General features: G+C 38.7%; 1 protein-coding gene across 1 annotated transcript; it reads left to right on the top strand.

Annotated features, from left to right (window-relative positions):
• The first annotated feature begins 102 nt into the window (after positions 1–102).
• gramd2aa (GRAM domain containing 2Aa) lies at positions 103–27674 on the top strand. The gene is made up of 11 exons (XM_070910541.1): positions 103–242; positions 8622–8714; positions 15801–15867; positions 17859–17931; positions 18901–19004; positions 19580–19678; positions 22736–22807; positions 22921–22977; positions 23748–23925; positions 26377–26470; positions 27566–27674. Exons 1-11 carry the CDS (start codon positions 103–105, stop codon positions 27672–27674), a joined length of 1086 nt encoding a protein of 361 aa, XP_070766642.1.
• The last annotated feature ends 283 nt before the right edge of the window (positions 27675–27957 follow it).

Below are 27957 nucleotides of genomic sequence, written 5' to 3'. Positions count from 1 at the left end.
AGCTGGCTGGCATCAGGACAGGCCGCACAGAGGAAGGATACCTTGAGGACGGCTCTTCTCCGCTCGCCGTAGGACACTGAGGGTGACTTCCAGGAGGTGTTCATGGGATGCACTATTTACGCAGCCAGCCCTAAGGCCCTGCCCGCCGACGAGGCCCCAGGCCAGGACAGATACTACCAGCTCCCCCACTACCGCCACCCTCATGGTAACTGCAGTCAGAGGATAGCAGCCAGCAGAGCCAGGTCAGTCAACACCACACAGGAAGTCCACTGAGGGTACTGAATGTGTGATGTGCTTGTCACGCCGACAAGGTGATTCCAGGTAAAAGCAATTGATGCTTAGTTGATGGCCCTTATTGCATCTGAACCAATCACAGAGGAGCGTTAGATGTGTCAGAGGGACGTTTCAACCGGGACAAATGTAATGTGGATGGAGAAGTAACTTTTATACATACATATTATGAATAGCATTCAGTGTCTATATCTAGAAAACGAGACTTAAAATAAAAAAAATAATGAGAAAATATTAAATATATAAATATACAAGGAGACATTTAACTTACAGTTAGGACGTCCAGTCTGAGTTTGCAAGAGTTTTTGCTGTTGGGTATCAGACGTGTACGTGCACTTTAAAAAATGAACGACAAATTAAAAAACGACCGAGTGACGGGATTTAATCACCTCTGCAGCATTTACCATCTGTGTGTGTCAAATCTTCTTTGTCAGCAGTTCTGGATATTTCATCATGAATTTCCAGACTTCTTCTCCTCTACATATTACAAATGTTTTTGCAGCTTGGACACAGGTGATTCAGCCATGACTGGAACTCTGTTTAAAAAGTTTGCGATTCACAGCTGACAGACCTGCTTCTTGGCATTGCAGAGCGAATGTGGCCCACCTTTGTAGCAGGGTTTAGATTGCAATCAAGTCGCACAAGAGTTGATACTCATTAGGGCGGGTGGGAGTATTTTTCCAGCGGCATTTATAGTGAAAAGTGCCTCTGTCTTTTCACCAGAGAGCCTGAACTCTCTGTAACGTGACAGATGGCTGATGCTTGAATGTTTGTAGCTCTGTACCGTAGAGACGACTGCAGCTAGATTGCTTATTATCACTCTACTCTCTTACTGTCATTTTCATCATTATTTGCTTAATCTATAATGTGTGCAAATCTCTATGGACTGTGGTTACATACACACACCCAGTAATGGAATGTAACTGTATACATTTACACAAGCACTGTTCTTAAATACACTTTTGAAGTACTCAAGAAGTACTTTACTTGAGTATTTCCATTTTCTGCTACAGTACTTTCTTCTTCTACTGCTCTACACCTCAGAGGGAAGTATTGCACTCATTACTTCACGACATTTATCTGACAGCCGCAGTCACTAGTTACTTTTTCAGGCGAAGATTTTACATGTAAAACATTGTCAGTTTAAAAAATATGATGCATTCTTATAAATTAAACTATATTACAGTATATTAAGTAGTTAAACGTATCTCTACTTTGACAACAAAATGCTGCTTACATACATGCATCATTAATAATATTCCAATGATATACTGTACATTATGGTAATTTTGCATAAGGCATAGTTTTGATACTTTAAATAAATGCTAATAATCAAGTAATAAAGTATTTTTACTTGATCTGGATTTGGAATGCAGGACTTTTACTTGTAATTTACTTGAGTAAAATATCTCAATACCTCTTCCCTCACTTGAAGTTTCTAAGAAACTGAAGGATGAAGTGTTCCCTTATGGGAAAAGACGTATCTTATAGAATATGGTCATATTAATAATATGCATTGCTGTAGATTAAATCAGTAAAATGCAACATTAATGCAGCAGTAATATTAATCCAAAAGCATCATATATAATAGTGAAACACTGACCATTTTTCTGCATAATGAGTACATTCACTTTAGCAGACAATGCTGTCATAAGTTATGTTTTGCATGCAGGAGTTTTACTTGTAGTGGAGTATTTTCACAGTGTGGTATTAGTACTTTTGGATCTGAGTACCTCTCCCACCACTGCCTGATGGGTATACATTACTGTAGGAGGAAACTCAGCAGCCATGACCTCACTATTAAAAGACAAACTACAGAAGCTCTTGCAGTCATATCCTATCACTTATTATTAACGAGCAGTCGTAATGTTATTCTGGGCGACTGTGGGAAGAAAATAGCCGCCGTTTAATCCCTTGGCAGTGTGTAAACAGCCCACACTGGGCTATAGGTAAGCTCAACCCACCTCACACAGGACACACACACTTCTGAGGAGGTTACAGCTCCGTCAACACGTCCCTCTCTCTGCTTTAGCTCTCATAATTTGGGCCGAACTGAAGTTTGTTTGGTCAGTTTTTCGTGGATAAAGAACATCTAATGGTTTGACCGAGACATGCAGCACAGACCAGAGGAGTTTCGTGGAGCTACGAGGCGACAACACGGCGAAAAAGGTCGCGGCAGCTTGTGAGCTACAGGTAGGTGAGCGATGTTAAGCTAGCGAGAGGAAGAGCGGGGCTTCCGGTGACGATTTCAAAATAAAAGCGCTAGTGACAAATTCTGGACTTCAATGCACAAACTTCCAAAATAGGCATAAGTATATTGTTTTTATTAGTGGATACTGGTGTGTAGTTATATATTCAAACCAAATGCAAGTATATTCTGAGTTCTTATTGACATTCATAAACGCAAAAAGTGCTGTAGAATATTTGTAAGTAATTATTTTTTATCAGAATTTGTGCAATTTCTCCCGTTAGCCGTTTCATTATGATATTTGAATTATGATTCAACATAACTAATTATTGTATTGCCCTGTTGCACTGCATATTTAATATTTATTCTAAAAGTGAATTTTTTTCCATTTTATTTTGAAGAATCGCTTCTGTTCCGCTTCTTGAACCTGGCTTCTCGTGACAAACTTGACGCCATTTATTTAGAAAGGAAAGTGATGCATATACATCTATAAATAAAAATATAAATAAAATGTATATTTAGGCCTATTCAAAGAAGTCTTTTAAAGGGGAAAATGTGAGTAAAATGAGATGACTTCTGCCCAGCATAGTTTTCTGACAGTTATAAGACATTACTATATAGCTTACATCAAGTGCTAAAGGGAACACTTCCCAATACAAATTGAAATAGAAAATGGCCAAATGACATTATGCGTCTTAATGAGACAACACAAACAGTGACCAGAGTAATTGGTTTTGTACAAAACTATTCAGTTTTACTTTTTCCTCCATGAAATCCCTTCTGGATTCACCCTTTCACCCTAAACAGTCATTATTACTGTGCTCCAAATGGTCTTAAGCAAGAAGAACATTTGGTGCCTTGTGCTGGCTTAAAGACACACTTCTGTCATCAAAGGCTGTTTTGAGGTACTTGCACAATGAAGAGGTTATTTCAGGAGGTCTCAAGCAGTGCCGAGTGCAGAGTCCAAAGGCTGTGCTTCTGTTGCAGTTTCACAGACTCTGTGTGTGTGTGTGTGTGTGTGAAATGCCAGGAGACCAAGTAAAGTTAATGTCCAACAATAAGGAAAACAATCCAGGGACAATTGGTACAATTTAAAGAAAAATGCCAAGATTTAAAATTATATACGTAAGGTGCAAAAGTGTCTTAGGCATGGATTGGATGTCTTTATTTCTTATAAGAACACTCTTCTTTTAACCCTCACATATGAGAGAAATCTCTCACGTGGACTGCCTCTGAAACCGCAGACAGCCTTAATTTTCTCTAATAATAAGACAAACCCACCTTCAGCTTTTCAGACAAATTTAAACCTTTGCTTCTACACACCCACTGTAAACAATGCAGACCACATTGCTTACAAAGCTGTTTGGCTGCTGTCTTGCTGGGGAGTCTTCTTAAGGCGTGTAGACTTGACAGTCCTGTACACAAAAAAGTTCTATATTGATTGGCACAGTACTTGGCAAATCTTGGGAAAACCATTGGCTGTTAGTGACCTTGTTTGTTTGTAGCACCTGTGATTGTAGCTTCAATAGCTTGTACTATATGTGTACAAGAAGCTTATAACTGACGTAGAACAGTGTAACCTTAAAACTGGACTTGAGAAAGAGAAATTTAAAGTTATATGCATCAAATAACAACAATTTAGTGGCACTGGGCTAGAGGGAAATGAGTGACCGGAGGCAGAGAGAGTGCATGAACTCTTCAGCAACAATCTCAGTGGCTAGCAACCTTAACAAGATTATAGTTTATTGGATTGGACGATGTCTTGTGACAGCACAAAATGTTTGTCTTCTGAGACAAAGAAGGACATGGAGGAGGAGGAGGGGCAGCCATGGGGGCAGCTGATTTGTAGTTCAATAATATATACAGACCATTCTGTTCTGATTAAGTCATTGTTTGCTTGTTTGTTTTGGAAAGAAGTGACAGTGCTACCATGGTTGTGGTTGTTCAGACCCTGTTTCCTAAGAGGGGCCCTGTGTTAAAATCTAGTTTGAAGACCATTTTTTTAAAAATTCATTTGTAATTGTTGAAATTACCACACAGCAAACTTGTTCCCGCACACTATTCCAGGAACAAGGTACACAATGAACCGATGGTTAACAGGGGTCAGCTCATTTTTTCCCCCGTCACTCCGTGGGACTCTCAGTCAAGACTCCTCTCTGTTCTGGCCTCACAGTGGTGGAATGAACTTCCCTCTGAAGTTAGGACAGTAGTCACTGCACAACATCTGCCACAAGATGAAACCCACTTTATCAGATTACACCCTCAATGCTAGCATTTAGCGATGTCTCATTTCCTAAAACAGAAAACAAAAAACAAGAAAAAAGCGAATGAATGTATTGCCATCTAATGTAGATCCCAATGTGGGAGTAAAGCTGTGTGAAAAAAGGGTTTGATCCGAAAGTCTCTACACTCAGAGAACCATGGTTACATTTGTAACTTTCAGATCAAATTGCCACGTGGGGAACAGTTTGTTGTGCCGAACAGTTTGCTTACTAAATGATTCTGTATCAAATAGGATCGACCTGCAAATGAGGTTGTTTGTCCATTAAGGGGGCATGTTCTTTTCTTGCAGCAGCGTTACGCATGAGCATCTTACTGCTTATTTACCTCGGGAAGTTGACGGTCTGGTATATTCTGTCTCCCTTTTGCTTTCCTCGCCAACATGTACAATAAAACAAGTGCAATAATATACTGGCAGAGGAAGGCGCAGGTTGTGGTGTAGCTGAGGAAACATTTATTGTGTATTTTTGATCATTCAGTTCCAGTTCCCAGAAACCTGCATAGATTAAAAAAGACCAAAAACTGAAACATCTTCATGGCAAAAAAAGCTTTTCCTTTCAGTCATATAAAGAGAGTGTTTATCCAAGGGCTGTTTGTGTCAGTGACTATGTCACAAGGGCTGGTATTTTTTTCATAAGGTTTTCAGACTTCAAGCAAACATTTTGTGAATGAGGTAACCAAAGAGCCATCCAAAGTCTGTTCCCTGGGCCGCCAGACACAGTGGACATAGTGTGGTGTCAAAAGATTCCCAGCTGTCAGGTCATAAAGAGTTTGTTTTCTCTACCTAAACAAAGAAGAAGGTGACTAACTGTCCACTATCTCATGCAAGTTTCACATCTCTGGTTTTCATATGAAAGTGAACCAGTAGTTGTCTGGAAGGCAGGGAAAATATGTGATTTGCAGTTTTTGTAGTTTGCATGGTCTAAAACATTCGATGCTGCTGGTATGGTCCTTGAAAAGCTTAACTTCCCATGTGTAACAAGGACTTGAGTAAAAATGTGTTGAGGCAGAATGCAGTTACACAAACACTTGAGATTTCACCCAGGAATATAATTTCACCAAATTTAGGAAATTATTTATTTATAACTCAAGAAAAAAAAACAATGTTGTTCAGGATGTTTTAATTTGCAGCAGTTGACCAATTTTGAGTAACTCTTCAGTTAAAATATGTAAGAATGCATCTTAATGATTTTGTGGAAATCTTTGCTTTAATGTTGTCCATGTCATCAGCTACTGCTCTGGGGAATCGGATTAAAATACTCCATACCCAACCATTTCCTTACAAAGAATATCTGAGCAGAACTACAAGTGAACTACTTCTAAGTGAACTGCAACAGCACCACACGGCTCTATTTTGCCCTTAGGCCCACACATCTGGGATCAGATACCCCTCCCAAATCCCTTAACCTCAGGCTTAAGGTGACCCCACTAACCCTTTCCTTATCTATTACAACAGACCTTTCACCTCTCATTCAACCCTCTGTGATCACAGATAACCAGTCAGATGTAAAACCTCAAGGACCAGGAAGCCCCTGTTGTTTGAACAGGTCAGTGGCTGACGTAAAGCTTCTGGCCAATTAGAGATAATACATTGGAAACTGCATGCAGGAGCCTATTTCCATCAGCACCTGTAATTATAGCCAGGCAGGTGGTAACGACTTCCCCTCTCCCAGAGGAAAATATGGCACAGGGCAGGTGGCTGTTTGTGAGTGTATGCAAGAAAGAAAGAGAGAGATTTTGATGTGCAGATGAGAGGAAAAACACAATAGACAGTTTAAAGCTTTCCAGTACTTGTCCTGTTTTACGACAACAATGCAAAGCAGTTAAAAGATCATTCAAGCTTTTCTATTCTTAGTTATTATCTATCTCAGTGATTCCCAACCAGTTGGACGTGCGTAAAATGTGACATAGCTAAAACTAATAGATAAACAGTTTAAATAGTGAGCTAAAAATAATAGATTAATATTTGACACAGCTAAAAGTAATGGATAAACAGTTGACATAGTGAGCTAACATTAAAGGATAAACATAACACAGTTAGCTAAAAGTAATGGATAAACAGTTGAGCATTTAACTACAAGTAATGTTTAAATAGTAAAAATAGTTCTCTAATAAACTGTTATTGGATAAACATTTGAAATATAGGCAGTTAAAAGTAATTGATAAACAGTTGGCATAGCTAAAAATAATAGATTAGCATTTGATATAGCTAAAAGTAGTTGAAATAGTTAGATAAAAATAATAGATTAAAATTTGACATAGCTAAGAGTAATGGATAAATAGTTGAAATAGGTAGATAAATGTGATGGAAACAGTTGAAATAGTGAGCTAACATTAAAGGATAAACATAACACAGTTAGCTAAATGTAATGGATAAACATTTGAGTAGTTACCTAAAAATAATAGGTTAAAATTTGACATAGCTAAAAGTAGTTGAAATAGTTAGCTAAAAATAATAGATTAGCATTTCACATAGGATAGGATTGAAATAGGTAGACAAATGTAATGGAAACATTAAAGCTAACATTAAAGGATAAACATAACATAGTTAGATAAAAGTAATGGATAAACAGTTGAGCAGTTAGCTACAAGTAATGGTTAAATAGTAGAAAAGGCAGTTGACATAGCTTAAAATTGACATAGTTAAAAGTAATATATAAATAGTTGAAATAGTTAGCTAACATTAAAGGATACACATAATATAGTTAGCTAAAAGCAATGGATAAACAGTTAAAATAGTTAGCTAGCAGTAACGAATAACAATTAGCAATGAAATAGCTAATGATGCTAAACCATTTAAATAATTAGCTAAAGTTAATGGATAAAAGTAAACGGTAACAGCTGAAATAGATAAATGTAATGAACAGCGACTTAAATATAATCAATAGTGTTGACTAACATCTAGTTTAAAATCCAACACATCTGAAACATGATGGGTGGTGTTGGTTTAGGGGTACTTGAGCTCATCCGATAGGAGTGTGGGGGGTACGTCCGACAAGAAAGGTTGTCTAGTCTAGCCGAGTAATATAAATCACTGATTTGTTTTTTCCACTGCTTTTGTGGCCTCATTGTAGATGGAGATTGCAGAGCTTGTTTTCCCTCCACAGGAAGCTCTTTGCTGCCATCCATTTCAAACTATATGCAAAACAGCTTCAACAAAGCCCTTAAAATGACCTGAGCCATATAATCCACCACGGTAAACAAGAAGATTTGTTTCCTTCGGCGTCTCGGTCGAATCGCTCCTTCACTGAGTGTGTTCACATTAGTGTGTTTGAGCATGCTTTGCTCTTCTTGTTGTCAATCACCACCCACATGAAGAAATGTACGTCTTTTCTCTTGAAAACATCTCACCTCACACAAGTTACGGTCACATCCTTGGTTTCTCCTCCTCCGTCTTCTTTTGGTATCTGTGAGAGTTCATTTCATGAGACATTTGGCGCTGCAAAGTTTCAAAGTGTAAAGTGTATTTTTAAAAGCTCAAAGCAGCACATCAGGTCAGCCATCTGCACAACCTCTGAGGTTCCCCGTTTCTTTGTAGGCATCTGGGTGAGACAGTCACTGACCTCATTTACACAAGCACAAGAACACGGCTTTATTTTGCTGATTAGAGACTTTTAATGTAAAATGTGTAAACCAGCAGAATCAGACTTTGAATGTTGCATCACCGCGATGTTGATTTTGAATACAGAGTCCACTTGTTGGCCCCATACACTTTTTGAGAAGAGCTCTCTCTCTCTTTCTCTTTGAAGCCAAACCTGGAGACAAAAACAAACATCATTTTCTTTTACAAGTGTACATGACGGTCCAGCGGAGAGTTGCCTGCTGTTAACATAGAGCTGCGTGTTTGTGTGTTTAGGGCCAGGAGCATGACTGAGCAGCAGGAGCAGAGCGAAGAAACAGGCCTGCTCTCAACACAGGACCTGGACCCCTCCAAGGATGACGACACACACGGCCACTTCAGGCAAGTCCCACACAAACACACACACACACACACACACTGCTCTGCAACACTTGCTGTCTTTCCATGCTCCCCCACTCGCACACCATCTGTATCCTGTGCATGGTCATGGGTTACAGCCCTAGGAGATTTATTTTCACAGCACTTATTTTGTGCTTTTATTTCAGCTGTATTTGATGTCACAACAATGGTCAAACACACGCGCGCACACGCACACACACAAGGAGGCCGCAGACAGAGATTTACAAAAGGACGTGTTTTCTTTTCCCCTAAAGGCCTGTGGAGAATATCTGTGTGATTAGAAGATTTTTATTGCTGTAGTTATACTAGTAATAATTAATCCACAACATATTTTGTGTGCAAGTATTCATATGCACAATGTCTGTGTGTATCTGCAGACAGAATGTGTGTGTGTGTGTGTGTTATATAAGAAGGATTCAATGCAGGGGCAGTGTAATCCTGGGGAATCTGTTCTGGGATGGGATTTAGCACTGAAGCATGGTGTGTGTTAGTGGACTCAGTGAATGGGAGGGGCTTGAACGCTTAATGCACATGTCAGTCTTGAACATGCAGCACTCAGAAAGCTGTGTGTGTGTGTGTGTGTGTGTGTGTGTGTGTGTGTGTGTGTGTTGTGTGTGTCTTTTATCTCCTCCCAGCTTGATATTTCAGGTTGTAAATATTTGTTTACTTGAGTATTTAAAGCTCCATTCATTTATTTATGGTCACTAGGCAGCAGAAAAACATCAAAACAAAGCTGACACCACTTATATTAAAAGGTTGTTATGGCTGACAAGTTACTGTAGCAAACAATTTGGCTATTTACACATCTCAACTCACTCAAAGCAACATTAACATTCATTTTGAATCTCAGTCTCTGGCCAAATGAACTTATATTTAGCATCTAGCTCTTTAACTGCTGAATGCTCCGCTATGTTGACCAGTTTGTCTGCAGTTTGGTGCTCAACTGTCTAACTCAGTATTTGTAAAGCATTGCTATTATTTATCCAGTGTAATGTTTGAAAAGAGAGAAATATTGAACTTTATAGTTTGAAAAGTCTGAACAAGTTCAAAAGAATCTAAATTATTGCACATTTAAGCTTTTTCCAGTGATTTTATGCAAAGTTTCCTCCCAGAAAAACTGGACTTTTCTTGTTCCATCCGCTAAACAGTTGACAGTTTTTACAGCTCAAGTGAAAGCTTTAAAATATCTACCAAGTTCCTCCAAACTGCTCATGCAACATAATTTTAGCATGTATGTAGCATGTAGTAACAATTGCATTGCGATAGAATTTTCCATAATTTCCTTACTGTCAGTGTTCGGGTTGCACTTGCTGTATAAGGAAATTATCAGACACATGGAGGTTGATACTGAGCTTTCAGGTAGACAGCGTTATATTTATATATATATATATTTGACTACACCATAGATCTCTTTTACTTATATCTGTGTATCTCATACCTTTTATAGTTTGCTGCAGGTGCTCACTCAGTGTGTATATCAAAATATCAACTGACATGAGGCTGATAAAAGAATGACTTAATTTTCACATTTGTATGAACTGTTTCTTTTTTTTAAAAAAAGAAAAAAGTCTTGTATCAAATGAGAACTCTGATCTCTGAATTTGATGCTGATTTTAAACTCAGGAGACAATTTGAAACTTCCTGTACTCCTCTCATCGTTCCTTATCTTTTCTCACGGATACTTTAAAGTGTCATAGTGAGTCTATCCACTTCTCTCAGCGCTCTCAGTCCCACTTTCTTCTCCTCAAGCTAAATTATTGACTGGGAGTCCACTGCTACACCGGCCACCGATGGGAGGTGTTCGCTTTCTAATTTAGGATTCAATTTAGGATTCTTTGAGCTTGTAATTAGTTTCACTATTCAGCCTCACAGCCAAGGGCACTGAGATACACTGACAAAGGCGCATGCGTACACACACACACACACACACACACACACACACTCGCAGCAGGCAGCATTTTGCTTTGCTCACGTGGATTTAAGCTGATACGCAGGTTTAGTTACATTTCCAAACACACAGCTTCTGAAAACACGGTAGAGATCAAAGACAGTTGTTCTTGCTCTGTGAGTATTTTTTGGGGTTATTGCGCCTCATTATACCTTCTGTGAAGGACTCAGTCAGGTTCACTACATGAACAGGATGTGATCCACAGTTCACTGAGCCTCCTGTCACCTGGAAAACCAACTTCTTTTGCTGCTGCTGCTGCTGCGTGAAAACTTTACAAGACCTGCTTTAGTGATTTTCATGTTCCTACTTCAGCTGGAAAATCGGATGGTTCCTCGTGGGCCTGTGAATTCACCTCAAACCCTTTGAATAATGTCCAAAATAAACCTTAAGTGACTTTTTGGTGAAGCTAGATGTCCCTGTTGTATCTTTGACAACTGTCCATCATTTTTTAATGTCATCCCAGCATGACCTTGTTTATACGGCTCTCCTAACGGCGTGATGGGAATTGCCTGTAGCGGTTTTCTTCTTAGACTCACCTAGATGTACCAGCAGTATTGATTAAGACCTGGATCTTGTGTAAAAGAGGGAGACAGATGGAGAGCGAGAGCGAGGACCAGAGAGCCGGTTAGTCCCCACAGAGCCGTCTGTGTTTTTAATAATCACTCTCTCTTCTCTCCACCTGGGAGTGCAGAGCCTCTGTGGGGCCTATTTATAGGCAGCAACCAGCAGGCAGAGCAGCACACATGCACTATTGTTCATAACATGGTCACAAGATAATGGGATGTCTTTTCTAGGAGGGTGATTTTAATGAGGAAAACGATGAATTTGCACATCTAGGACATAAGCTACATAAAATAATTAAATGTTGGAGAGGTTAAACAGAGGTCAGCATTTGACTCCTCGAATGACCTGATTTCTGCTGTAATTTAGTTTGGTTATGGATAGTTTATTAGATATCCTGTTTTCTAAAGTCATGTTAACTGCATTGAAATTGCTTTAAAAGTATACATCTCACGTTTCTTATTTAATGTACAGGATATGTAGGTTTTATAAGAAAATATGTTGTTCAAGGGGAAAAACGAAAGAAGCAACATAAAGAATATTTTCACTCTTCACTTTTACGGCAGGTAAGAGACTATTTTGGCACATTTTGGAGGTTTTAGATGGGTGCAGGGTGGATTTTCTTACTGCTGTTTTGAAGAGAATATGTGATGTAAAGTGAGAGATGTATCACTTTAAGTGTCTGTGAGGTGTCCAGCAGATCCAGCAAGAGAGCTGGCAGCGCTGTCACAGCTGTACTGCTCTGCTGTAAACAACAGCCTCCTCCTGCTCTTACACATACACAAGCACACACACACACACACACACACACACACACACACACAGCAGGCAGCCGTAGCATCTGCTAACCTCTCTCTGCTCTCTGACACTTAAACCCTTGCTTGGTCTTTTTCCAGCCTGAGTTGAGGTCTCTCACTCTGATTCTCTAACTGAAGGAGAAGATGATAGCAGAGTAACAAAAGAGACATAAAAATGAATTATGCTTGAAGACCAGTGGTGGAAACTAAGTACATTTACTCAAGTGAGTGAAGTAACATTTTGAGGTACATTTAATGCTATTTGTACTTCTACTCTACTACACTTCAGAGGAAAGGATTGTACTTTTTACTCCACTACATTTATCTGACAGCTATAATTCCAAGTTACTTATCAAAAATTAAGATTTTAAATAAAAAAAACATATGATAAGCTTATAAAATAAATTGTTAAAGATGAAACCAGTGGCTCTCGTCCTCGGCCTTGTTGGGGCCTCTTGACAGGTTTCAGATGTCTATGAGTTGTTACACCGTGTCATACAGGATTGTAGAGGACATTGAGTTGAGATCATTTTGTCAAACCTCAGTATTGTTGTAGTTGTGTCCTATGTTTGCAGGTATGCTTTCATCTGTGTATAATATTAAAATCCTTAAAATTAGGTTAGAAACATGTTTCTACCTTTTTTTGTTTTGCTCTGCACTGTGGCAAAAGATCTGTCTCCTCACTCCACATAGTGCTCATCGCTTCGGTCTTTTTTTAGCACTCTTTTGTTAGCATCTTTCTAACTCACTCCTTCCCCCAACTGCTGCTCTCACTCCAGCCCTCTTTTTACTTAACAGCTAAGTTAGAAGCTGTTACCCTCTCAGCTTTAATACTACACATTTGTACATAAGGATGGGCTATTATATAGTATTACTGTATTACTGTAGGCCATCTTTGAATGGAGTCATATGATTAAAATCATATTATAATGATGCAAAGTTCACTTAAGACATTTAACAAAATGAAACAAATCAGGGAATATCATTTTCATAATAAAAGTTATTCTTCCATACAGAACAATGCGAGACTTTTCCCTGCTTAGCATGTTATTCCTCAGCAGATATTGATTCATACCCTCACATGGTCTGTATTGTACTGTATATAGTGATGGCATTACATGATGACCCTGGAAGTCAGAGTTTCATCTCCTCTGTGTGACTCCACCATGAGAGGAAAGAGGGACATGGAAAGAGGCAGCAGAGTCAGGGAGGGTTGTTTGGGGACAGAGGTCGCACTATCTTCTTACCCAGAGGAGAGTCTCTCATCAGAGCAGGGACACTGACAGTCCGTATGCTATAAAGGCAACAGTGAGGGGTATTTTAACATAGTGGCACCTTGCTGTTTATTAGTAAAGGACACTCTTCAAGGAGAATACAAATGATGTTCCTGCTGAATCATAGGGCAGCCATGTTGAGAAACAGGTTTTCATGAAATATTACTCTGGAAGAAATAGTGAGGATGAAATGGATAATAATTATTATAAATTTTTTTGCTTTTCATTACTCTGCTTTTGCTTTAGTTTAAAGTTTTAACAGACCTGTGCTAACAGCTAGTAAGGCTAGTAAGGGGTTTGCTAAGCCCCGTCCCCCTTAGTTACTGTTGCTACCTGTGTCAAGCTTTCCTTTCTAGCACGGCACGTATGAAGTTTACAAACAGTGGCAGATTTTCCATCGAAAATTCTCAATAATTTTGAAAATAAAGCGACCTTGATTTCATACAGAGGTAAACAAAAGCAGCTATTTCATTTCTAGCCAGCGACTGTTGATTTTGTGGTTGAAATGATAACCGTAACTGGCAGATTTTGTCAGCAGTAGCTAGCTAGCTGATTAAGCTAACATTAGCTTCAGGAGTCGGTTGACAACGCTGTTGCTGGCTAACTTTTTAATGTTTCATGCTGACTCAATTTAAAAGGAGAATCTTGTAAAATGGGGTCTTAAATATTCACTTGATGGCTACATAGCCTACATGATATCGTGCTGAAAGACTGAGGCTAAAGCTAACAGGTACCAGGCAAAAAGTTAGCATCCTCAAAAGATGATGATTCAAGGAAAATGAAGAAACAGCATTGTTCTTGTACTGCGAAGTAGAGCTAGTTAGTCCTAGTATTATAAGTAGTGAGTACTGAGATCTTTTATTTAGCTAGATAATAGTAGCAGTGCCACAATGAAAAAATACTTTATTACAAGTTCTGCATTCAAAATCTTAATTCAGTAAAGGTGCATTTATTGGCAGCAAAATGTAGTGGAAGTATCAAAAGTAGTAGTGCAAAAAGGACCGTTCAAAGTGTCATGTTTATCATATGTATATATTGTTGGAATATTAATTCAGATTCACTGACATGTAAGCAGGATTTTAATGTTGTCATGGTAGAGATAATTCTAACAACTGTATATGCTGTTGGGAAAGTTAATCATAACAATGCATATTTTGTAAACTGATAATAGGTTTTATGTATAAAATCTGTGACCTGTAACTATAAAGTTCAATATTTCTCTCTGAGATATAGTAGAGTAGAAGTATAAAGTATCATAAAATAAAATTACCAAAGAAAAGTTCCTCAAAATTGTGCAGTACTAAAAGTAGAAGTACTTAGTTACTGTCCACCTGTATGATAAGGAAAGGTGTATCTGACCGTTATTCATTTCTAACATAACCCTGGCTACTTGTTCGTATTTTCAAACTGGACTGTAACCGATATGTTTGGCAAATGTCTTCCTGTCTCCTTCACATTATTCCTGTTGGACTCTGTTGGGTTGAAGATATCAAGGCTCACTTTCCTCCCGTCGTTTGATGTCTTTCTCTGTTGCACCGTATGAAAAACGGCTTCCACGGAGTGAGATAATCCATCACAGTAAACATGAAACTGCCATTTGTTTTTTTGCCAGAGGGTCTGTTTTTATCAGTATCTCCTTGAGCAGGAGTGTTTTCACATCAGCACTGTGTTATGTCGTGCTCTGCTCGCTGTCAATCACCTACAGTAGCACTCACAGAGAGATACATGAAGAAAGGGAAGTCTCTGTCAGAAAATAATCCCTCAAAAACATCCAGCCTTTCAGACTTTATTGTTGCATGCACGTCTTCTTCTTCTAAGCATCTTAACTGGGACAGCAGTTCATTTCCACGATGACATTTTCCTTAAAGGGCTGATTATACTGTATTTTATCTGCTGGGTGGTTCTGTCTGCATTAGCAATAAATATGAGTATCATGCTGTGACATCTGCTGCACTGCTCTGACTATCCCCCCTCAGGCGAGCTTGATGCCAATGATGTGACTGTGTGTGTGTGTGTGTGTGTGTGTGTGTGTTTGTATATAAAAAGAACAACATGTATAATCTCCTGGCATGGTCACTGTTTGTGTTTAAACAACTCAAATATTTATCTTTGATTATGTTGTTTTTGTGACAGCCCTCGTCTCCCCGCCGTTATGCACACACTGATGATTAACTCGTCATGTGGAAGCTTTGACCCAGCTGGGCTTTTCGTGCAATGTACACATACACAGATACATATATACGGTACGCACATTCACACAAGCTAACCACCATTTGTCATGCAGCCGAGGACTGACGAAGGCATGAAGCTGCCGTCGAATGTGTATGAATATATTGAAGTATACATTTGTTTTTTAAAGATTTGTTTGTCCACAGTGGCACATTGAGAAGACTTGTAGATGCATGTTATATTTTGCACACATCATCACTGAGAGCTAAACATGCAAATTAATCATTTTAATTCTAAGTGTATTTTCCTTTGTTCATCACAGGTTTCAGCTGATTGAAGACCTGTCCTATGAAGATGTGAAGAAGTGTTACCGGGGCTCGGTGAGTCTCTTTTGATCCTAGTTGTTACGTTTAATCTATAATAAAAGTGGCACTCCCTGTTAGAACACCACTTTCCCCTCTGAGGAGATCGTTTGTTTTGTGAAAGCTGACAAAAGGTTTCCCCCAATTTGACAATCAAATGCATATTTATTTATTTATCTTTTTTCATTATATATCTGTGAAAAATGACCAAATGTTTCCTGCTTACCCCCCTTTAATGTGAGATTTGTCAAGCTCAATTATCTGTAAGATTTTAGACTTGACATATAAACCCGAACAGAAGGCAAATGCTTATATTTTTATTGACAAGCTCAGCGATGCTATATAATCATTAATTACTATCACATTTTATTATCCTAAAATACATACGAATGTATGATTTACCTTGTTTTCTATGGGTTATCCTCCTTTTTGAACACTGAAGAAGGCAGAAACGTCAGTGCGTTTTTAGCTTGTGCTAAATCTTGACATTGAAAACTGAATAAAAGGAATAATCTAATTGATTTGGGTGTGCAAACTCCCTTTTTGGACTAATTTGGACTGAATTTTTGTCTTTGGTTGAGCGCAATGTTGTTTTCTTGTTCCCCTCCTTCCATCTATCATCACTTTGTACTCAATCACAAAACAAACATCAAATCCTCAAAACCTCAAAAATTCATGAGTAGTTACATAATGTAGTTAGGCTGGCGAATTGTCCCACATTTTTTAAAACTTGACAATTCAATCATTTTGCACTTTGGGAACAAAAGACTTGCTGCAGTCCTGACCAGTGTCCTGCAGACATTTTGAACATTTCAGCCTTGACATGAGCCACATACATTAACAGTATCATCATCAACTAGAAAAAACAACCACACCACAAGCTAATCATCTAATACAATTTCATCTATGAATTCATTCAGTAAATAAATTAACAGTTAGCATCAACTCTGGGCTTTCCCCCAGTGGTGATCGAGCCCTCTGCATTTCTGTAACCTACTGTAAGCGCCATATTCCTGAGGACAGGAGCTGCTCCAGCACGAGCTATTAATAGAGAGACAAAAACAGGAGCGGCAGACAACAGCAAACCGAGCAGATACGAGTCGGAGGAAAGATAGACGAGATTCGGGTCAGGACAGAAAAATAGGGAAAGATAGTCTGGTGGCAGAGATATCTAGAGCTGGAGGTGAGTTTGAGCTGTGAGGGAGGAGAGCAGGGAATGAACGAGACCTCTTGTGTGTTCTGGCAGGAAAATGTATGATGTTCTTCTGAAAAGTGAGGACTCTTAGTGTGACACTACAGACAGCAGGAGAAACTGACAGATGGGTGGAGGGAAAGGCAAAGGCAGGGAAAGAAAGGACTTCAAGTGAGAGTAGTGAGGAGTACCTGTGTGTGCGAGAGTGGGTGTTGGTTTTTTTTCAGTTCAGAATGATGAAGGGCAGAGAGTGTGTATGTGTGTAAAGGAGGGAGAAGGAGAGGGAGGGTGCTAGCTGGGTTCTGCAAAGTGTAAAGTCACTGGAGGTGTATTTGAGACAGAGAAAGAGAGCCTTGTAGTTTCTGAGAAAGAGCTCAGTGGCTGTAAACTGAGGCGCTGCTGCTGTAACTCTGTAGTAGTGTGTGTGTGTGTGTGTGTGTGTGTGTGTGTGTGTGTGTAGGTGTACACATTAGTGGCAGGTATGTGCTTGTACGTGCATGTAGAGTAGAGGTAGTTGCACGGAGGCAGTCCTCCACCTCGGGTCCCGTACTGACCGGCGTCAGGGGAACAGTGTGTGTCTTGCAGCGGCTTGCTCCAGGCCTTGGATGTGCGCGAGTGTGTGTGTGTTTACGGTGCCAACGTGCTGAGCCTGGTGCAGAGCTCGCGTCCTTTGAGGGAGAGGGTGGTGTCTGCGGCGAGCGGAGCCGGAGTGGCCGGTGGTGGCGGAGTGGCCGGGGGTGCCGGTGGTGCTGGTGCTGTGCAGGCAGGCCGGTCCGCCAAGGAGCTGCTCATGACTCTGCCCTGTCCCTCTGCACAGACTGTCAGCAAGTACAACTCGCAGTACCACAAACTGTTCCAGTGTGTGCCCAAGGATGAGATTCTCATGAAAGGTACTGTCCTTTTTACCAGAAGGAAAACTTTGTTGTTTTGCACCGACACATCTGTTTTATTAATCAATTTGTTAATATTCTTTGACATGACATGCTTCAGCTTCACTGTAATTTGTCTGTTATGCATGTGCACTTGTTTCTCTTTTCCTAATCCTCTCAGTCTAGTTTAATTGATATTAGCCTTTTATTAAATATCAGATATTGGCTATTAATGTGATCTAGAGCTGAAATGATTAGTCGATTAATCAGTTAGTCAATCGACAGATATTAATTGCTACCAATTTAATCATCAAGGCAGAAGAATCTATCAAGTTCCCATCTTTCAATTGTGTTTCAGTTGTTTTTTATCATTATAAATTAAATATATTTTTGGATTGTGAAATATTTTTAGTTTTTTTTAGGTGTCAGATTAGAGAACCTTTAAAATTGTTAAATAGGCTTTTACACCCAGACTATAGTACAATTGTGGTGGAAACACTGAAACATGCAAGATTCTGCATGACAATATTTAATGTTTTTGAGTAGCTGTACAAAATACTAGAAGTTATAAGCAGCTTTAATGTGCTGGCACTGCATCTTCAACAATAGCATCTGTGCTGCCTGTACCGTATAGTTTCTCTTTCGTTTCTGCTTTTTGTTCATTTAAAATGGCTGTCTTGGCACTGTGTCCAAGCTTTGATTCTTCTTGCTTCAGTTCTGTCGTCTGGCTTAGCTCAGAAACACTCAAGCTTTCAGATTTCACAATAACCAACATCTCCTGCGCAGCATCAACTCCTCTGTTTGCACAGTTCAACCTGTTTTACCATAAAACGTTGATGCTATGTGCAACCTATCAAAATACAACCAATGATGTGTAAATGAGTGTTCGGAGACATTGTTTTAATAAGCCTGTATGTTTCTCTTTATCCTGTTTACAATTGTTGAAAGAGTGAGAGGGAAAAAAAGTGTTTTTGTCTCTTCTGTTCTCAGTGTACTCCTGTGCTCTTCTCAGAGATATCCTTCTACAAGGCCGGCTCTACATTTCCAGAAACTGGCTTTGTTTCTATGCCAACCTCTTCGGCAAGGACATTAAGGTACGACTGACGGCTTAATAAACTCAAACTGACTGACAAATTTGAACCGAGGGTCACAATCTGACAAGCTGATTGGACAACTTGACAAATTATTTGACCGAAAGTCAGTCAAGATTATTGGCTGACTTTCCGTGTCACAGTCTTAATTCTCCCACATAGAAAATGTCTCTCTCTTCATGTCTGCACTGTGAAATTATGTTCCAAGAACAGGTAGACTTTCTGAACCTTTAACCTTAACCAGTTATGTGATTTTCTCTTTGATGTTGTACATTGTTCCTTTTCCTTCATTTCCTTGAAACCAAACCTCTCCTGACATCTGAGTGACAATAAGCTTCTTATTCAGACTGCATTCCTCACATTCTGACTGAAATAAGACACGTTTCATGTCCACTGATTTTCTCCAGGGGCTTTTCCTGAGTGTGTTTCAGTGTCTGTCTTCCCTCCACCAGTTACTCAAATCGCACTGGTGTTTTTATCTTACCCATAATTGTCTCATCATCCTGCTTTTAACTTTGCCTCCTCACATCTGAGTGTCTCCTTATAAATGTTATTTTTGCGTCTTCTTCCACCCTCAGGTGGCTATCCCTGTCGTCTCTGTGAGGCTGGTGAAGAAGCACAAGACAGCGGGCCTTGTGCCCAATGGCTTGGCTATCACCACAGACACTGGCCAGAAGGTAAACATAGTCACCTTCATAGTCACTGTGAATTAAAATACTTAAACTGATTAGCACAGCATGGATGTATTTTCCAGGAGAGGTGTGATGGAAAAAACAACACCATGCTATAGATAGCAGCAGAGTGGAGTCCCAGCCTGGTAGCACGAGAGAGTGAAGGGTTTTTCCACCATTACAGCACTGTATAGAGGGGCTTCTTAACTTTCTGTCACATCAGACTCAGCCTGTCATCAAGTGGTGTTTTCAAAGACATAATGTACTCTTCATCTTCTGTTCTGGCCCCCGAAATGATGGGTAACATTAGCATGTGGTGCATCTTCAACTGCAGTCAGTATTGTGAAAACATTGTAAAAACTCTATGTAACGTTAACCCAGTAGACAAGAGAGTAAAGAGAGAGCAAATTAAATAATTTGAATGCAAAATTGGTCATTTTAAGGCGCAAATTAGTAATTGAACCCAGTGATTTATCAAAAAGCTAACATGCAATATTTACCTGGTTCACCATCTTAGTTTAGCGTGTTAACAGGTTAATTAGTACTAAATATAAAGTAAGTCATAAACCAAAGTATTAGATGAATCATCATACTCATGGTGGCGACTAGCATGGCTAGCCTACCGTGTCTGACAGCTACTGGTTTTCATTTATCTTAGATAGCATGTTAGCATTTTAGCTCAAATCCATAATGTCGTCTTAGTTGTCCATTCTGTAATCTGTATGGTGGAATGTGGTCAAACACTAACAAAGATGTATTAAACGTGGCACATAGTTAAACATTAGAAGTGTTGGCTGGTGAAAAGATGCAGAAGATCAACATAAATAAAATCTTTACTAGTTTTTTAGGTCAGACAGGGTTTCAGTAGTGGCTATATTTTTCTGCTAGTCTCTGGAAATGTTGTCAAGTCTTTTTGCTTAATACAAGGACATAAATTATAGAATATTTTGCATGTTTCTAGTAGTATCTCACACACACACACACACACATATATCAGCTTCATGCACACAGACGCACACATGAGAGCTGGCTACTCAGAGCTCTGGCAGCTGTCACGAGGTTGCTCCTCAGACATGCATATACTCCACTATACACTCACACATACATACACCACAGTACATGTGTTTTGCACCTCATCAAGCCGACATGGTTTATTCATAACACAAATCATTAATTATTAATAAAAAGAGTGACAGGGCTGATTTTTTACCAGATAAATGCGAAAGAAAAAGTTGAATTCCCGCACGCTGCCAGTAGTGAGGTCTAAGTTTTGCATTATATAACACTTAGTTTTCCAGATAAATTCAAAACGTCTCAGCAGAAGTCTTCACATATAACCTTCAAATGGTCAATGCTTCCCCTCTCTTTCTCTATTTAAGGTTACATGTTAACTCAGCTAGTCAAAGCACGACCCAGCAGTGTAAAATAGTTGTTTACATTCCATTTGTGTAAATATTGAAATATTAAACAACTATATTCCAACCCATTGAAAGTCTGATCCACAGCTCAGATTAAAGCAATAACATTGTCATTTAAAGCAAAGCATGTGAGACATATAGCATATACACATGGATGGTATGTCTCATACTGCACAAGGACAAATATCCTGTACCTTATATGTCTGCGTGATTGTGTAATATGCTGCGTTACATAACCATGCACACATTCATTCATGGCCCTGTACAGTGCGACTATACTGCTGTTTATGAGGTGAAAAGTTCACCGCTTGTGTCTGTAACAACAAATTTCAGGCTTGTTTATAATTTTTCAGCTCATTCACCAACACAACTGTCTGGAGAGACACAGCACAGTCATTATGTACAAACCAGAATAAAGTCATAAAACAAATACAATTCCTACGACTGTTTGGACAAAAACACACACACACACACACACTACAAAACAGTGTTTCAAATGCTGATAAATAAATTCAAAAGTACTTGTGTGGTATTTATCCAGGTCAGAGGGAGGTTTGTGTAAGCTGTCACTGACCTGTCATTTATAGTTTCTCATGAAAGAATAAACTGGAACAAAAATGTGATTAGAAAAATATCCTCTTTGTGTCCCAGATTAAAGCATTTGAATCCCTAAAGTGTTGCTCACCCAAATAATATAATGTATTTTTATATGCTTTGTATGGCTGCAAATACAGATATTAACACACCTCTCTTTCAGATAAAGTGGCCAAGGTTCAGATACGTGTCTGTGATATCTACAAAGGCAGGCTGAGAAAAAGAGAAAACCTCCTTGATCACTTTCTTTACTCCGTTTCCCCCACAGGGCTCGTCAGAGTTTAACAACATCTCTCATCTAAATAACTCATTTTAGTGATAAATGAAAATCTAGAGTATATAGATTATCCATGTTGTTCAATAGAAACATCTTAAAGAATGCATTAATCACACCTTTAAATGAGCTCAAATTGTTTGGCTATGAACATTTTTATGTCTGTGGGTAAATTCAGAATAGTTTCAAGAGGATCTTTTATATTTTACTTGTGTATATGAGGTTCTCAGGAGAGCACAGTGAAAATCAGAGGTGGAAAGTAACTAACTTAAGTACAATTTTGAGGCACTTCCTACTTCTACTTCTACTTTTTACTCCATTACATTTATTTCACATCTATAGTTACTAATTTCTTCTCAGATTAAGATTTTACATAAAAAAAACATATGATATTCATATAAAATACAACACATTGTTAAAGATTAAATCAGTGATTCTTCGTCCAAAAAGCAATGTCTTACGGCTCCTTGTGACGTTTCAGATGTCTATGAGTTGTTATCAGTTCCATCAAAGAGTCATTTCTCCTCTAAACTTCTCAGATGGTTTTAAATTTAAATGCTTGTTTGATGCTTAAAGAGGTAAAATTATATATTGAAATGAATATTTCACAAAAAATGTAATGATTTTATGTCACAGTATTTCGTTTTTTCCTTCTTTCCTCCCCCATTAATCATCTACATCTACAGGATCTGAGTACTTCTTCCTCCTCTGATGAAAATGATAAACAGAATATCAGCAGGTTTCTTACATCACTGTTTCTCTCTTTTATTTCCTCAGTATGTATTTGTGTCTCTGCTATCAAGAGACAGTGTATATGACGTCCTCCGCAGGATCTGCACACACCTACAGGTCAGGACACACACACACACACACACACACACACACACGCATACTGTTCATTCAGTCTACATACTGTGTGGTGTACATGCCAGTTAAAGAGGTGATTTGTTTTCCATCTCCAGGTCAACGGGAAGAGTCTGAGCTTGAAGCAGTTCATGGAGGAGCCGACCTTATCGTTGGTCAGTGACAACATGTCTTTCACAGAGAGAAGCCCTTTCATAAACCAACATAAAATCATAAAATTGTAAAGATCAAAGTGGTTGGAATTACAACATATGGTCATTTACAGGCATTAAAGTTACTTTAATGTTTCCTAGTCGTGTTTCATGTCGGCCTAAAGGCCTCCGACAGCTCGTTCTTACTGACGTGAGGCCTGACTTACCTTTGTACACTTGCAGTGAATTATCCCCTGAGTTGGCAAGATGCTATCAAAGAGCTCTGTGAAGTCACCTTGTGTGTGGCCCGTCATCCACTCTGCGACAGAACAGCTCTTCTATAAAGGAATATTTAAGATCCATTAACATGCGCCGCCTTGATCACGTGCTAATCTACACTGAAAGTATTGGAAGGAAAAAGAGTGTTTGTTCATGTTGCCAGCATTTTCCATAGGAGGTTTTGTAGAGCTTTGCTAATGTCAAACCCAGAAAATGTTAAGATGCCTGATTTATATTAAGATAATTGTTTACCTTACTGAATATCTGTCACACTGTAGCTTCCATAGGGCTTAATAGATAGGCCTTCAAAGTTTTAAAATGAATTGATGAGTACCATTTTCTAATACATCACCCTTTAGAAAGGGTTTATAATTTGTAACTAATGGCTTTACTAATGGTTACTAAATATTGTACTATCATTTAAAATCCCTATGGATCCTCGAGTATGGATCACTATCTGTTGCAGTTGGATCACCATCTTTCCAACGCATTCTCCTCTTTCCTCTGTGCCGCAGGACGAGTTCCCGGCTACAGACGAGTTCCCGGTGGTTGACGAATTCCCATCAATGTTGAAATGGAGAAGGAAACCCTCAGTGGTGTCTGTGTCCTCCTCCCTTCCCGACCTCCTGGGGAACTCCACCAGCAGCCTGAGCCCCGCAGACACACCCTTCAAATCAGAACAGTTGCTGGAAGGTGATAAAACTGTACATACAATGATGATGCAGTATCACGAAGTCCAAGGCTTCATCCATGGCCACACTCTTTCAGTTTATTGTTAGGACTGATTGGCTGGAGGTTGCTCATAGTTTGCTGAAAGTTGTTGGCATGGTTTATAAGCATCTCTAATGTGAATTATCACTGATTACTATGGTTAGTGAGCTAAATCAATTTGAACATCAAAAGTAGTTCAAATTCAAAAATGTGCTTGTGGGTAACTGTACTGAAATCCGTGACAACTGCAGATATTACGACAAAACTCCTACATTGTGTGATAAGAAAACCTCACTGTGAAATGTTTTGAGTTAAATAGTTTAGTGTTAGTTGTTGATACTTTCAGTTTTCAAACTGGATATCAGCGTCCTGCAGGACTTTGTTCAGTAGCCAATTTAAGAGAAATCCGCTCTCTCTTCATCTGATCAAGTCCCTGTGAGCTCTTTTGTTTTTGTCCACCAAAATGTAAGTATGTTTATTTTGAGCGTAAAATCACATAGTGTCTCAATAGAAAGAAAGAATACAATTGCCCAAAGATAATAACAATGTAAAATATATTAAAAATACATCATATATATATATATATATATATATATATATATTGGTATAGGCTTATTACTTATTCATAGTAAAGGCTGGAAATAAGCAACAAAACCAGAACAATTACACACACAGAACAATAATACAATTCAACTTTAGGGAATGGAAAATAATCAATATGTAATTCATTTAAAAATCTCAATATTGTTTCCTCTCTGATCAGCCGAGTTAAAGCATTCAGCAGTGGAGCATGGTAAGAAAATACTCTGCCAGCAATATATTTCTTATTAACCTTTACAATAATGAGAGCCTGCATTATGTAGTCGAACTAAATGTGGGGGAATAAAAGATTTATGGAGTTCTTCTAAGTAAGGAAGTGCTAATCCATGAAGAGTTTTATAGGTAATAAGTAACAGTTTGTCGTCTGACCTAGATGAGATTGGGAGTCAGTGAACTGAGGACAGAATCAGTGTTTCGCCTTCAAAATGTCACTTACATTAAAGAGTAACAGTGTGAATGTCATCAAATCATATTTATATTGTGATATTTATATAGTTAAGTTGTTTGGAGGCATATGTTTGTGTGTGTGTGTGTGTGTGTGTGTGTGTGTGTGTGTGTGACAGAGAGCGAGTACTTGCTTTTTGGATGGCAGACTCTTTTACGCAACAACACATTTGCCTCCAAATGGAGATTAAATCATGTGTGGGTTTGTATTAAAAAGCTTTGGGCAGATGCAGATTAAGTCGAGATTATCACAAACAATGTCTGCTGTCAAAGTTGTCTGAGGACAGTTTAACAGCCGACAGGTTTAACATTTTGTCCTCTTTTCTAAATGTGAACCTACATTAATGTTGCTCTCTATCATGTGTTGGATATTTGGTCAGTGTGAGCTTTTGTGTACATTATCACAGCTCACATGTGGACGGGAAAGCTGGGAGGTAATGTAATTAAAATATATATATGCTGACTAGATATTATAACCTGAGTCAATACTTGTATTCTTGAAGCTTTACATCACACACACATATAGGACCTGTGCAAAACCAAGCAAAGCGCACACGTCAGCGAGCGTACAGTAATGTAAGAGATGTTGGTATATAATAGTCAGCTCAGGGTTTATATGATTCAAACAGTATAGTTTTCAATGTTTACAATATTTAAAATGGTTCATGGTTCAGCTTTATTGTCTCTATACAATACAGGATTGCACAGTGAAATGCAGTTGTAGCCTCCTCCATGGTACACACACACAGAATATTTATTAACAAATATTCAAATATTTTAAATTAGAATAGAATAAAACAATAAAATAGGCAATAAAATAGAAACAAAATATGTAAAAGTAGCACTAAGGGAAGAGATAAAAAAGGAAAACTAAATTACACAGTTGCGTATACTATATACATACATATATGTGTGTATATAAAGATATGTACAATATGTGCACATAATTAAATCATTTACATACAAATGAATCGCTTTTTTTTTTTTACAACTTCAGGAGCCTTAGCTACGTATGAAGTGACATAAAATGCACAGAAGAGAATGTCCTCATTAATATAAAGAAAAACAATTTTTAGAGATCTCTGACAGTTCACAGTTTTCATTCATATCATTTAATTGCACCCTCAGACATTTCAGGTGTAAAAACAAAAACGAGTGCCCTTTGGAAGACATAATTGATAAGATTTACTTGATATTGTGATTAATTCTGGAGCTCCAAAGTGCACATTGTCACACCATTAACTGTGTGAGAGCGCTGCATGCTTGTGTGAGTCACACTAACAGGTGGGCCAGCACTATTAAAAGTGAAACATGCAGTACAGTCAAGCCAAGTAATGGTTTTATGTTATAGTGTGTGTGTGTGTGTGTGTGTGTGTGTGTGTGTTACAGAGCGAGCTCTGCAAACAGACAGGGGTCTTTTATCAGAGCCAGTGGCAGAGCTGGGCCAGATGGAGTACCAGCTGCTCAAGTTCTTCACCCTGCTGTAAGTATACAGAGGGACACACACACACACCTTCACCTCCGCCAACAGCTGACTCACAGCTACACACACACACACACACACACACACACACTGTGAGCATTAACATGGAGATATAAATAGTGGATGATTCAAACAGTCAAACTGAACACGGGGGACCAGAGCTGTTAAAACGCTTTTTAATTTGTATTTTTTTGTATGACAGAGAAGTTGCCTCACATGAGACTTGACTTCATTATTAAGAGTCATTGCTGTTCATCAAATAATCAAATAGTCTCAGTGAGCACCATGCTCTCCACCTGCCCTCCAGCATAGCAGGGCGACACAGTGATCAGGGAGGCTGTCCTTCACCCAGAGGGCGTGAAACCGCTCTGCTTAAGTGTCCTTGAGAGAGCAATTAATCCCTATCTGCTCCTGAAGGGTTGTCATATTGCTGACAATGACCTCTGACCCCACGGTCAAGGAAAAAAAGAGAACATTTCTCTCTTGTATATCACAGATCCATATAATTTACACTGAAAACTCTATACATTTATGTTTATAATAGAATACCCAATGCATGTAATAAAGCCAGACATGCACGCATATTTAGTAACTGTTACGTAAAGTAAAAGTTTAATTAATTAATTATGTATTTTCAAAAGTTATATTATCATTGAGTGGTTATACAGTACATTTTAAATAATCTGCACTGTATTACCATGCAATGGTATTTTCAAATGAACAGAAAAAATATATACAAATATATATGTAGACTTGATTTTCTCTTGATTTTACAACCCATGCAGGTTTCAGTTTACTGATTTTTCACTGTTCAGAAATGAAACCAGTGGCTGCTTGACAAGTACAAAAAAACACATTAAAACTTTTGAAACTCCTACTTTATTACACTGCTGAGGTCCTTTAAGACATATTCAAACTGGTTGTACAAGGACAGTGTAGTGTCTGATATGTTGACAGTAAGTCAAACATTGCCTCCCAGTGTTCAATAAAAGTCATTACAGCTCTGTGCCTCCACATCAACAGAGGATTATAGTGTCCAAATGTCATAACAATCCTAAAACGTAATGATTTGTGTGTCTCCTCTTCTTCCATCAGTATTATTCTCCTCATCCTGTCTTCGTGCTACCTGGCCTTTCGTGTTTGCAGTCTGGAGCAGCAGCTGTCCTTCCTCAGTAACCCAAATCTGCCCCTGAGAGAGAGGTGACACTGCATCAGCTACATCATCAGCACGTTATGATGGGTTAAACGGCAGATTTTTCTTTTACTGAAAGAAAGAACACAACACATTAATATATTACAAGATACAAAATAAGATAGATACAATATACAAGGACTTTCAACATCCATGAAAGTTGAGGTTTAGAGACTAAACAAACCAAAAGTGTGAGACAACTATCATAGTTGAATTTGTAACAAGAGGAGTTTATTGTATTGTATTTTGTGGCATTGCTATTTAACAGGGACAATGCTGATAGCTATTGTTCCAT

This window comes from Enoplosus armatus, chromosome 1 (assembly GCF_043641665.1).
Source record: "Enoplosus armatus isolate fEnoArm2 chromosome 1, fEnoArm2.hap1, whole genome shotgun sequence".
NCBI lineage: Eukaryota > Metazoa > Chordata > Actinopteri > Centrarchiformes > Enoplosidae > Enoplosus > Enoplosus armatus.
Note: the sequence above shows the minus strand (reverse complement) of the source record. Positions and strands in the feature narration are given on the sequence as shown.